The sequence below is a fragment of the Artemia franciscana genome, chromosome 13 (assembly GCF_032884065.1).
Source record: "Artemia franciscana chromosome 13, ASM3288406v1, whole genome shotgun sequence".
Taxonomy (NCBI): domain Eukaryota; kingdom Metazoa; phylum Arthropoda; class Branchiopoda; order Anostraca; family Artemiidae; genus Artemia; species Artemia franciscana.
Genome location: NC_088875.1, coordinates 11,381,981 through 11,395,349, shown reverse-complemented (window position 1 = coordinate 11,395,349; position 13,369 = coordinate 11,381,981). Strand labels below are relative to the sequence as shown.

General features: G+C 36.3%; 1 protein-coding gene across 1 annotated transcript; it reads left to right on the top strand.

Moving 5' to 3' along the window:
- Positions 1 to 7,108: 7,108 nt before the first annotated feature.
- LOC136035083 (superoxide dismutase [Cu-Zn]-like) lies at positions 7,109 to 13,105 on the top strand. Its single transcript, XM_065716670.1, has 3 exons — positions 7,109 to 7,254; positions 9,390 to 9,593; positions 12,731 to 13,105. The coding sequence occupies exons 1-3, from the start codon at positions 7,153 to 7,155 to the stop codon at positions 12,998 to 13,000; spliced, it is 576 nt and encodes a 191-aa protein (XP_065572742.1). The 5' UTR covers positions 7,109 to 7,152; the 3' UTR covers positions 13,001 to 13,105.
- Positions 13,106 to 13,369: the final 264 nt, after the last annotated feature.

Genomic DNA, 13,369 nt, shown 5'->3' with positions numbered 1-13,369 from the left:
GTTGATTTATTTCCTATCCCTTCACAAAACCTCATTTAGGACTTTTCATATTGTGTTTACAGTTCTCGATCGCTTCGTATGTCTGTTTAACGCTAGGGATATTATTTGGTTATATATGATGCTAATGCTCTTTTGGAGAGGTTTACAGAAAATGATTGTGAGTACCTCCATAGGTAAGCCATTTCATATTAATATGCGGCTTGGGAAAAAGCAATATCTCGGTTTTTCACATCGTTTGCTTCAGACAGTTATTCTACACAGTTCCTTATAAATTCTTTTTTCTCGTATTGAAAGCACGTATTAATTCATAGAAAGAAAAACTCGGGTGGGTTTGGTCTATAGCTTTCGTGTCCCGAGTCTTTAGAAAATAAAACTCAGGCGCTATTAGAATTGCAATCATAATTTTAGTAATGATCTGTTTGTATATTGACAAGAGGGCTCCATATTTTTCTGGGAAGGTGGATTGTGCAGCTTTTAGCTGGATTCGTAATAAAGCCTAGCAGAAGACGCAAGTTGAGCTGAAAACGTCGATATGTATATCTCTTTTTTAAACTTTTGGCATAAAATACTTCGAATTACAAGAGTCGGATTTGTATGCCAGTGTTCTTTCTTTTTATGGATCGCATTCAACGTGTTATCTTAGACACCTGAATTACCTCCTTTAGAGCTTTTTTTTTAGAGGTGAGACCTGAAAAATCTGTTTATTTTTTGTAGGTTTTTATAGTCTCCATTATTTTGCGATCTTAAAAATAGAGTCTTGCTTGGCAACTTTGTACTACTGCCATTACTTGTACTTTTTTTTTAAACATAAGTGATAAAGAAGAAAAATTCATCTTGTCCTAGGAAAATTTTGCGTGCTTTCTCATGAGGGATAGTAGGATTCTCTATTTTATACACATATACATATTCAGGCTCCACTGTACTCGTTTTTCCTTTTTGCGTTTTACTCAAGCCACGTCTAAATAGGTACAGCGGCTTGTCTTAGCTGGCGAATAGCCTGACTTAGATGACTTTTTGCTCCTGCTGGGGACCCAGAGTAAAGAGAGTTGTGATTTTTTCGCATTCGGTTTGAACAATCTTGTGCGAAAGAAATCTAGAGTAGAGTGAGAAATTACTCTTTGCCTCCTGCCCAAATGTTCTTGTGCGAATGGGACCCAGCGTAGAAAGAGAAATGACTCTTTGCCTCCAGTTCCAATGGTCCTGCGCGAATGGGATCCAGCATAGAGAGAGATGTGACTCGTCGCTCTAGTCCTAACGGCAAGCATGACTGCTTCTTTAAGATCGGTATCAACCATGGAAGGGTACTTAGTGAGGTTGTATCTCCATCTGAACCGGGGTACCTCCAGCCATGAGCAGAAGGGTCAAAATTGAATATAATGCTGGCGTGTCTCTCTGCTGGCATGCGTACTAAATGATCGAACCGCCGTAGGGTTAATGCGGCGATCTAACGAGAATTGGGGGTGTTATTTGTTAGTGCCAGCAGTTGGATATTTGAGTCGTAGCACCTAATCCCTTTGATGTGTCTCATGAACTTTGTTTGGACTACATCTAGGGCATCACGAATATAAGCAGTAGCCGGCCAGGTCTAAGCACCGTAATTAAAGATTTGAATTACAGTGGTAGTGTAGATTCGCACATTGTTCGCCCGCTGATGTTGGGCTTCGACCGCAAGGAACTGCCTATTCGTGCCGCAATTAATGTGGCTTTAGCGATGTGTGATTGGACTTCTGTTTCAATTAAGCCGTTGTTGGTGATGACAGATCCAAGATAGGTAAATGACTTGAGAACTTCAACAGAGTTCCCGAATGCGTTAAATTCTGGTGATTTGGAATAAGATGCCTGAATAAACTCGAAGTTGCCACTCGCTTAGCTCATTCAAAAAACTTTTAAATAGTTTTTGGCTTCGTATGTGTGTTTTTTTTTTATTCTTTGCTTTTTTCTCTTTTTTGGGTAGGATTGATTGAGGTCCATTTTATTTATTTATTTTAATTATTGATTAGAGTTTATTTAATTTAATTATTCAAGTTTTTAACTTTCTTTCTTCTTTTCGTTTTCGTTTTCTTTTTTTTTTCGGTGGGTGATGTTTTAATCTTTACACATTTCTTTCCTTTTGATTTAGTGCTTAATTAAATCGTGTGTCTTCCCCCTCCTTAAGAGACTTAGGAGCATTTGTGAGATTTGTACGGTGTATTCAGTGTATATTTAGTTAATTTTAAATAAACCTTATCTCAATTAAAAAGTATTGAATATTCACTTATATTTAATATGTGATATTACACAGTATTACATTATATATAAAATTAATATCAGTTTGACTTTTTACCGTTCATTCTGAAAGTAATTATGTAGTTAATTATGTTTTCAATTTGTTAAAGACACATACTACTATATTCGGGTCAAGTTTTTTCTTCTTTTTCAGAAGTTGAAGATAAGTTGACAAAAAGAGAATGGAAAACTTACCAAGAGTTGTATCAAAGAGTATAGGTAGCTTACAAGAGTAACTGACGCTAGTGTCGACACTAGTGACAATACTAACGACATCTAGCATTTGGCATTTTGTGGTCTTTTTTAGGGTAATAATATTGTAAAAATATGTTTAGGCTAGGTTTCTCACATTCTTTGAGTGGAATCTTTAGCGTTCAAGTATGGGAATATTGGAATTAAAAATTAATAACACCAATTATAATAAGCGTTTAGCATCTTCGATAAAATTTCAAATTAAAAAAAAAACTAGTTTTTCAACTAAAAGTAAGGAGCAGCATTAAAACTTAAAACGAACAGAAATTTGTGTGTATATGAGGGGGGTTACCACCTCTTAACACCTCGTTCTTCATGCTAAAGTTATTTAGTAGTTAAATAAAAGCTTCTTACTGTTCTAATTAAACGAACCTTGTGTTTCAGGAGCCATTCTTAAACAATTAGGACCGAATTCAAACTTAAGCGTAAAGAGCGAGGTGCTGTTGAGGGGGGAACCCTCCTCATATACGTGATAATTTCTGTTCGCGCTAAGTTTTAATGTTGCTCCTAACTTTTAGTTGAAAAAACTTGTTGTTTTTAACTTAATTTCTGATCTTTTTTTTAAATAGCGCCAGGAAATCTAGCTCCACCTCCACGGAAAAATCCCTCCTCTCCAAGGATACTCTCTCTAGATAATCCAATCCTCGTGAAAATTTGCCCCGGACAATTACTCTTAACATCTGCACGCGTAAAATTGAGTCGGCAAAGGAAAAGCAAGACAAAAGAAAAATTTCATATAGGAATTCTGGCAAATTTCACCAGTGTAAAATTTTCCCTGAAAAACTAACCCTCTGGAAACTTCCCTCACCACAGGAAATTCTCCCCGTAGATAATCTCCTCAGCGCTTGGAAAATCAGGCAAGTTTTTTTTCAGGATCTTAGCCTTTCATGGGTGAGATTAAAGTTAATGAAAGTTATATATTTGGAATCATCATGATAAGCCAATCGTTTGATATATCAATTGGTATTAAAATTCGGTTTTTTAGAGTTTGGGTTACATTGAGCCGGGTCGTTCCTTACCTACGGTTCGTTACCGCGAACTGTTTGATACTGATTACTTATTTGTAACCCGTTACAAAATAGAGAATGCAGAATAAAAAGAAGAAAAGAAAGAAACACTTCAAACAAGAAAAAATTGCACCAAACGAGTATAGACACTGTAGGTGGGTTGGCACTTACAGGCACCATGAGGTAGTTTGCCAGCAAGCTCCATAAATTTTAACCAATTTCGTGGAGTGGAGCCCTTAAGTAGATATGAGGCTTCTATTTTTAAAGAATGGAAATAGATAGAATAAAAAACGGGAAAATGAAAATATTCAAAGTTGTCAAAAGCCTTTATGTACAATGTATCAAGAAGATCTAAGGGAAGAAAGAGAAAATTTTTTCGAAAACCACGGTACTAATCTCAACCCAAGATGCTACTACTTCTACTAGTAACTCACTGCAGCACGAAGCCGCCTGAAGCCAACTACGCTACGCATTCCAATCTGTTTAAAACCTCCCTCTTCACACCCTCCTAGGAAGTTCCAATTTCCTTTAAATCTTTCCTGGCGACATCCTCCTATTCCGTTCGGGGAGAACCTGCTTTTCATTTGACCCTAAATGGTTGGTCGACAAGAACGGTCTTTGGGAATTCATTCTTCATCTGCAGAACTTGTCCTAGCCTTCTCAGCCTTTCACTCATCATAGCCCTAGAAAGTGGGATTGAACCACATTTATTATAAAACTTACTGTTTGAGACTGTTTGTACCCAATTATCTGGTTTGGGATGGGGGTCAGTGGCGTGACTGTAAGCTTAGCGAGAGTCAATCCAGCTCTAAATGGGTACCTGGAGAAACTCGGTGAAGGTAAACAGGAAGGGTGTGCGAAAGTACAGTATGGTTGGCCTCCAACCCCCATTTGCACTTCATGGCTGAAAGGCTATGTATTCTTATATTATTATATATATTTTACTGCTTGAGTTTCTGTCAGTCAGATAGGTACCCAAAACGAACTTTAGGTAATTTCCCTGGAACATCTAGCAATCCTTCTTTTTGAGCGCCCACGCTTCAGAACCAAACTTGACCACTCGCATTACTGTAGCTTCCAATATTCTAACCTTGGTTCATCTCTATGAACCAAGGTTAGAATTATCTTCATATTCTTCTAAAGTTTTTCCAGCTTTGAAAAAACACCCTGGGCCTTGACTAATCTTCTTTTACTATCTTCACTGCACCCTCTATCTTTGGTAAACGATACTACCTAGGTAAGTGAAGCTGTCCACTTGACCGATCTTCTTGTTACCCTATATCACCTCTTCACCATCTCTTACTCCCAATTTAAGCGACTTAGTCTTCTCGATGTCAATTTTCAAACCTATTTCTTGCACCCTGAGCACTAGAACCTCCAAAACTTAATTCATTTTGCTAGAAGTGTTCAAATCATCAGCAGAATCTTAATCTAGGGGTGTTTTAATTCTTCATTTGACCCAGAGCTCTCCCACAGCCTCTGCTGTGCTCTGTAGGACAAAGTCCATCAACGTCAACCATATAAATGGGGATAGAACGCAACCCTGCGTAGGTCCTGCTTTAGTACGAAACGAGCCTTAACCGTAACCGTAGCAGTGCTATTCCCGTACATAGCACTGATCACATGAGGACTAAAGGGGTCTGATTACTCTGGCACTTCTCAATTATTAATATGAGTGAAAATTTAGTCGAAGCGTCCTCTCCCCTTCGTATAGACCCTCACTTGACAAGACGTATCCCAATGGCTAAAGATAAGGGTGTCGAAAAATGTTTAAGGGGCCGCTTAAGCAAAATGAAGCACAAATAAATGTGATTAGAAAACTAGCGAAAGTCAGAATCGCAACAGCTAAAGCAAATATCTGAAGTAATGATGAATGAAAGTAAACAACAAAATCTACGGTTGGAAGACAAGTTACAACGATGATCTTAAATGAAGTCTGTGATTAGAAGAGAAGCAACAGTGAAAATCACAACGAATCTCAGAAGAGTACAAATCATATAAAATGTATGACTCTGAAGAATGAAGAGGAAGAAGGAATTGAATCAAACAGTTCGTGGTAACAAAAGGAGCGACCAGGCTCAATAGTAACCCAAACTTCAAAAAACGGAATCTTGATACCAATAGTTACATCAAAAGAATCGAATTTTAATGCTGATTTTAAATATATAAGTTTCATCAAGTTTAGTCTTACCCATCAAAAGTTACGAAGAGAAACACCCCCTAAAAGTCATGGAATCTTAACGAAAATCCCACCATGAGATTCAGGAATCAGACAACCCTACTGTAGAAGTTTCAAGCTCATATCTACAAAAATGTGAAATTTTGTATTTTTCGCCATAAGACAGATCACGGGTGTGTTCCCTCCTCAACGCCCCGCTCTTTATGCTAAAGTTTGACTCTTTCTCTCAACTCTACTTTTTAAAACATTGAAAAACTTTAGTGTAAAGAGCGGGGCATTGAGGAGGGAAACAAAGTGAATGCCTCTGTAAATACCACGCTTGCTCTTATCATCTTTCTAATAGAGGGGGTTTTATTAAAGTTTACCTATAATCGCTAGGAATTTCACGCTTTTCAAAAATCATATCCACTGTCTTCAATAATTTATCTCTCACTCACAACCACCATATATAGAAAAATTAAGTTTGTACACTATCCTCACCTGGGAGCTTATTATTTTCAATCCTTTTAGTACTGTTACTAACACTTCCTCACAAAATAAATCTTCCTTCGCTTCCAAAGTGCCACAAACTTTCTCATTCTTTTCTATATCTTTTGCTGTAAATTTATCAGTTTTGGATATTCTAAAAATATTACACCCATCAATCTTTAAACATCTCCTTATCACTAATGGTGGCCTCGTTCCGTTCATATCTTTAACTGGGACAATTCCTAACTGTATATTCCCTCTCAATTTCTTAAGATGTCAGTACAATATTTTACTAATATGGCGTATGGCTGAATCTTCCAGATCCTCAGCAATTTTGTCCATGGCTTCCACTTCAAACATCCTTATTTCATACTTCAAGGCTTTCTCCACTTTCCTTAAATTCCTTTATTTTCAAATGTTCTATCACTGAAATACTTCTTGCACAAGACCCTCTTTTTCTCTACTAAACAATTAACCTTGGAATTTAACTTATGTTTTTAATTTAATTTTGCTTATGTGTCCGCATTTCTTGGCAAACTGGACGATTTTACTGGACTTTTTTCATATTCCCCCTCCAAACTCAAAACCCAAGCTGCACCCCTGATTGACTTTGAAATGTTAGGCCTACTAAATTCTGTTTTCTTTCCCATACTTTGCATTAAAAGTATCTGAAAAGATAAGATTGTAGAATTTTAAGACAAACAAAGTCGCCAAACGCTAGATGGCATTGTGATTTTCTTTTTGACACTAACACCTGTTTTGTTCTTATAAGTCCTTATAAAAAAATTACCGTTCTTACAAAAAGTCAGTCACCTTTTACTTTTAATCCATTATTACCCTAAACACTTTTACTTTTCATTATTCTCGGAAAAAAGCCAAAACGTTTGTAGCTTGTAGCACAAATTGCACTATTGAAACCAAATTTTTGACTAGTCTAACCTGAGGTCCCAAGAAGCTTTTAGTCTAAAGATCAAGTCCGACATGCTAGTTTTTCTGCTGTTTTTGTTTGGTTTCTTAAAAAGTGTAGTCGGAAGTCCGGTTGCTTGTTATGACAGTTCTGATGTATCACTGGATTGCACAAAAGTAAGTGAGAGCAACGTCTATGATACCGATAGTGTAGCAGGAGTAGGTTTAAGGGCTTCAATTTGGATGGGGTATTTTTTCCACTAGATCTCAAATATACCTTTTTTTGGTATTTTCATTGAAAATGCCATTTTGTTCTTATTACCGCTAAAAAAAAAAAAAAAAAAAAAAAACTGCCTCTTTAAATTTTGAAAAACATTTTGCCCTCATTTATATATTCTTAAATTGACACCATTGCTTCAAAGAGATTCTTTTTACGAAATTCATTCATTTTTTGGGGATGAGGGGGGCTGGAAGAGTAGGTAACAGTAAATATTTTTTATAGAAAATTTAGGGGAGTCGAACCTGAATGGTTCTGGGTAAGAGTGTGAACTAGGGGGTATAACCCCTCCTCATTCTTTCAAGATATTGTGACACACATGAAAAAAATTTGATTCAACGGTTAAAGTTTATCTATTGAAAATATAACTTTTCAAACTATTACGTACTCTCAGCTTGTTTAATAGCACCAATGATAGCACCGTCATAAAATATGATAGCATGTTGATAGCACTGTCAATAAATGTCAGCTAGTATGATCATATTACAAAACAAAATTTATGTGGTTTGCAAATTTCCCAAAATGTCTGTAGAATAGTCACGTGATGGTCAATAGTTTATTAATATTATTTTTTTCCATCTGCTTCTCATCAACCAGTCCATGGATTTCAAATTTAGCCGTCCCTAGGAGAGGCTAATTGAGAGGCAGTGCTATGGTCTTGCCTAAGAAGAGCCATACGCCTTTAATGTTTTTTTCTCGCCCTATTGTAGTAACTTAGGAAAGGGAGAGCTTAAAGGGAGCTTATGGTAAAAATATTTTTGTCCCTTGTCAATTTGATACTTAGAACCCTAAATCCTTAGGCTGAGAGGAACCTGATGGAAAATCTCGAGCACAGTTCCCCCACAGAGAGACCAAATGGGCCAAAAACCTTTTTGTCCGATCCCGCTGGGAACTTGTATCCATGAACTAAGGAGCCCCAATATAGAAGAAAAACAGTGCTGATCTCTGTAAAACGTGGCCTAGCAAGGGGCCAAAAAACTTTCCCGACCACTTCGTATGGAACAAATGGCTATGGAAGCTTAGGAAGGATTTATTTGATTTAAATTTTAAAAATACTAGTGCCCTTTTCAAGGGCTGAAAGTGATTAGATTACAGCTAACCTCCCATTGGTTCACTTTTATCCTAACCCTCTACCCTCAAGATATTGGTTTAGTATTTTGAGATGGTTGTTTATTTCTAAACACCAAAAGGTTTTTGGTGTTTCATGGTAAAACCCTGAAAAAGTTTCGGTAAAATTCTAGTTAATTGACTTCTTGCTATCTCAGAAAGGATTTAGGTGATGAAAATGAAACTTTCAGGGATGAATCTACAGACTAAAGTATGTCCCGGGAAGGTATTTTGAAGCAACTACCTCCACTTCTTCTCCCTCTAAAGGACCTTGACCTTTGATGACCTTTCAAAATATTTGTGTTATAAAAGTGAAACCTTGTAAAATAGATATTCTGCTTAATTGAAGTACAACAAAATTGTTTTCAGATTCATAACTTTGCTCAATTCCATTTCCTAAATTTTGAAAAAAAAACGTTGATATGGCTCAAAATTCTACTCGAATAACAGGAATTGCATTTTCAGAACTGAAGGCAGAGAAAAAGCAACTAGTCACTGAAAATTAAGGTAAAATGTTGTTTTGTAAAAATTTCAATAGGTAGGCAAACTTTCCCAACCACTTCGTATGGAACAAATGGCTATGGAAGCTTAGGAAGGATTTATTTGATTTAAATTTTAAAAATACTAGTGCCCTTTTCAAGGGCTGAAAGTGATTAGATTACAGCTAACCTCCCATTGGTTCACTTTTATCCTAACCCTCTACCCTCAAGATATTTCATTTTCCTAACCTAAACCTTTTCCGAGATAGCAAGAAGTCAATTAAAATTTTACCAAAGTTTCTTCTGGTTCCTTTGAGAACTTCCAGCAGAATTTTAAGACTCCACAGCATCATAAAGCACCTTTTGTGCTCCATAGTACCTTTTTGTGCCATATTTTAAATAAGAAAAGTAACGGTTCATAAAATAGTAATTTGCAGCATTTTTTTTAGGAGGCAAGAGCTACTATCCGTGGAATTCCTGGATATGAAGATATTCATGGTGAATTTGTGTTTCGCCAGCAGAGTCCATGCTCCCCTGTTATTATGACAGGCTCCATTTTCAATCTGCCACCTGGAAGTCATGGGTTCCATGTACATGAATACGGAAGACCGAACGCAACTTGTTATTCTGGAGTTCATTTCAATCCTTTCGGGGTAAGACTCATATTGGCACTACTATAGGAGCTTAGTTTCTTTTAAAATAATTATACAAAAGTGTAATTTACAGACTAACTAAAATAGTAGTTCTAGCTATCTGTTGGACTATATAATCTTAAAGACTCCAGCCACCCACGTTGAGGGAATGAAAGATAATAATCCAAAGAGGTTTGAGCAGAAATAGTATTTTAACAATAAGCCAAAGAAAAAAGAAAAAAAGAAGATGACATTGAAAAAGTGAAAATTTTGTCTTGAGGTGTTTCCCAAAAAGTAACTTTGAAATGCAGTTTGACGTATCTGCAATGAAAATCTCTGTAATGAAAGCCATAGCAATAAATAGACAAAAAACTTGTTTTCTCCGGAATTGAATACCCAAAACTGTAACATTTTGAAGATTTTCTGTTTCTCTCTCTCTTTCTCTTTCTCTCTCTCTCAATTAGATAGTTTAAATAATATGATTTGGTTTGCTTCTGGTTAAGTTCTGTATATTTCTTGGAGATGATGCGAAAGTCCACAATACTGGTTAGCTGATCCATAAATGGAACGCCAAAGATCATTTTGATGTGCACAATATATAAAATTTAATTTAAATATATAAAAAAAATCGAGTAAGCAAAAACTTAAATTTGTAAGAAAAAATTTTGCTCAAGAGAAATATCTACGAAGCGTTAACAATAATTGCCAGTCTCATGCGCACAAAATCTTGGATATATATGAAGCATTCTAGGAGTGTGTTGAATCACATTCATTGAGGACTCCCAGCTTGTCAAAAATAATGGGTTGCCCACTTCCTGCCACCTTGTGTATCCTTCGGCTGACTATACTTCAGAACCTTAATTATGAAAAAAAAAACCTGTTTTCATGTTAATGACGTCACATTCAGATGCATTTAAAGAGCAAAAAAAGATACATGATATTATATTAATGACGTTATGCATTTGTATAAAAGGACGAAATTTTTCATTAATATAAACTGTTTCTACCTGACAATCCCAAAAAGAGATTTTAAGCTTTCAGTTAATGGCATTTTAAGCTTCCTTCAGGTGAATACACGTAAAATTTTAAGTAACCAAATTTAAATAACACGAGGACGGTATCAGAATTTTAGGTGAGGGAAGGCCCAAAAGTGGTTGGAGAACCACTTCTCAAAACAATCTTGTGTTCCTTATGAAACATTCAATTTTGCGCTGTAACTTTCCCCAAAAAGACAAGATACTTATGTAATTGAATTTATTAGCTTCAAATCAGTCCATTCAACCAACCCGTATTATAATCTTACAAAGCACTTTGCTTTAAGAGTGATCTAAACTTGCCTAAAAAATATCAAAATTCAACGATTTTCAGTCAATTTTCGAGGTATTTTTCAATTTGAAAAATGAAAGCGAATATGTTAAATGATAACAAATACTTTTTTTGTTAAAAAACTAGCACCAGAGATACAGAAAATAAAAGCAAAACCTTGCGCGGAGAGCATGATTTCAAAGGAGCCTTGAGCTGACACATTGTGGCCCTTACCTTGATCAAGCTCTACCCCCAGCGTTGCCAACCATCAAATGCCAGAATACGACCACCTTTACCTTAGACCTAGTTCCACTTGTGCCTCCTGAGGCACCCAGGGCATCAAGGAGGAGTCACAAATCTTCCCTTAGGTTTTCTGCTGCAGTGATGTCCTGCCATTCAGGTAGGGCGGAGGTGCGCAAGTTGCGTAAATCCCTCTGGTAGGTCCGGCGAACCGTGTTTCTGGGTTTTTCTTGGCTACGAATTTAAGGTGGTTGCCAGTGTCAAGCGGCTTTTGGGAGTCTATGGTCATCCATAAATAGGACATGTCCCAAATATCTCTACCTCCTAACTCTGATGATGTCAGTGACTAAAGGTTGTCACATCATTTCACGGAAGGACTGTTCTGTCATCTTCTGTGATGAGTGGATGTACCACCAACATTTTCTTTAAACTGTCTATTTTCGTACCTAATAAACACATCTATTACACCTGTCATGTGTTGCATCAATGCTGATGTGGTTTATAGTGTCGAATCTACATTTGTAGATTTAAGAGTTGACTAGCAAGTAAATTTGTTAGGTACTTTTGGTTTTAATTCCAATTACTTTAAAATTTTGATGAACCAGTTCTTAATAATGAACTTAACCGACTACCAGACATTGCATGATATCTGTTGTGCTTTTTTGGCGTAAAATGTAGACTGATATTGAAAAATTTATCCCGCGATGTGTTTCTTTGTAATTCAGATTTCGAAGATTTTTCGGGTATTTCTTCCATTTTGTCGTAAATTACTATTACAAATGTCAGATTTGTGACCGATAAACTCTTTATTTTCTTTAGATAATACGCAATGTAGATAGTTTTCAAATTTTCAGTCCTGGGATAGGCTGTTAAATAATCATGTCTCCTAGATGGGGTTGTATTCGCTACAACTTTTATTCTCCGGTTAGCATGTCTAGAAACCAATATGGCTTGGCAACTATGAGAGATAAAACAGCTGATTTTTTTTCCAAATTCAGAATAAAAATTTGCACGGTGAAAGCAATTGCACGTTTAATACATAAAACTGTGCATATCAACAAATCCTTCGAAGAAAATACTAGAATTTTTACAAAATACATATTATAAATGTCTATAACAAGGGATAGTATCAAACATGGGACTAAATCGCAGAAAATAAATTAAGTGGCCGGGACGACAATGTACCTACAAACTATAACTAGGAATGTTATCTAGACAAGCGAGACAATTCAATCGGCTGAACGTATGATTAACTCAGCGTTCAGTCAAAACAATTTTATTTTTCCCTTGGTTGAAGCTGTGCCTATGTCTGAGGATTTACAACTCCTACTACTAGGAATTCGTCAAAGCATCATGACACCTGAGGCGAGCACATCTGCACGAGGTCCTCTTCCAATCAAACCTACTTAGACTGTGGTTTCAACCACTCATGTTATTCTTTTATATTTACATAACAGAAACTGTCGTCAAATCTATTTTTAAATTTGTATAGTAAATCTTTATTTTTAAAAATCATTTTGGTTGAAAACTACATAGTGATCTGAAAGACTAACAGCAAGCCTTTCACTTTGCCATACAAATATTACTTCACTCTTTATATTCTTCTTTTTCAGCAAGTTCATGGTGGTTTGCTGGATAAAGAGCGTCATGTAGGCGATTTCGGAAACATTAATGCATTTCGCACCAAAAGTGGAAGGACCGTCGCTCAATTTGCTGCCGTGGATCCTGTGATCTCTCTGTGTGGGCAAAGAAGTATTGTTGGAAGAACACTTGTCGTTCATGAGAAAAGAGATGATTTGGGTCGTGGTCCGAATCTAGAAAGTCTGAAAACTGGCAACTCAGGGAAGCCAATAGGTTGTGGGGTTATTCGTCGCATTTTCTAACACAAAGTTTTGAGTAACCGTTCCAGACACAACTTGGAAGATTTAACAGGCTATTCAGATAATTTTATATCTAAGTTAATAAATTAATTGGTTTTGTTTATAAAACTATCAATATCTTCAGCCAACATATAACACTAAGCCTATTTGATATAATTAAAAAACTAAATAATTTGATACAAGCAAAAGCAAATTAAAACTTAATAGGGTAACTTTTACCGCACATTGTAGGGAGGGGTGTGGACTATCACCCCTATCCGTCCCTTGATGAGCGTTTTAGAACACAATTTGATCCATTACTTAGCAATAAAAGAAGTGGAAACATGAATTTGTCGAGCTGTCAAAAAAGAAAGAAAAAGTCATAAAATTCTA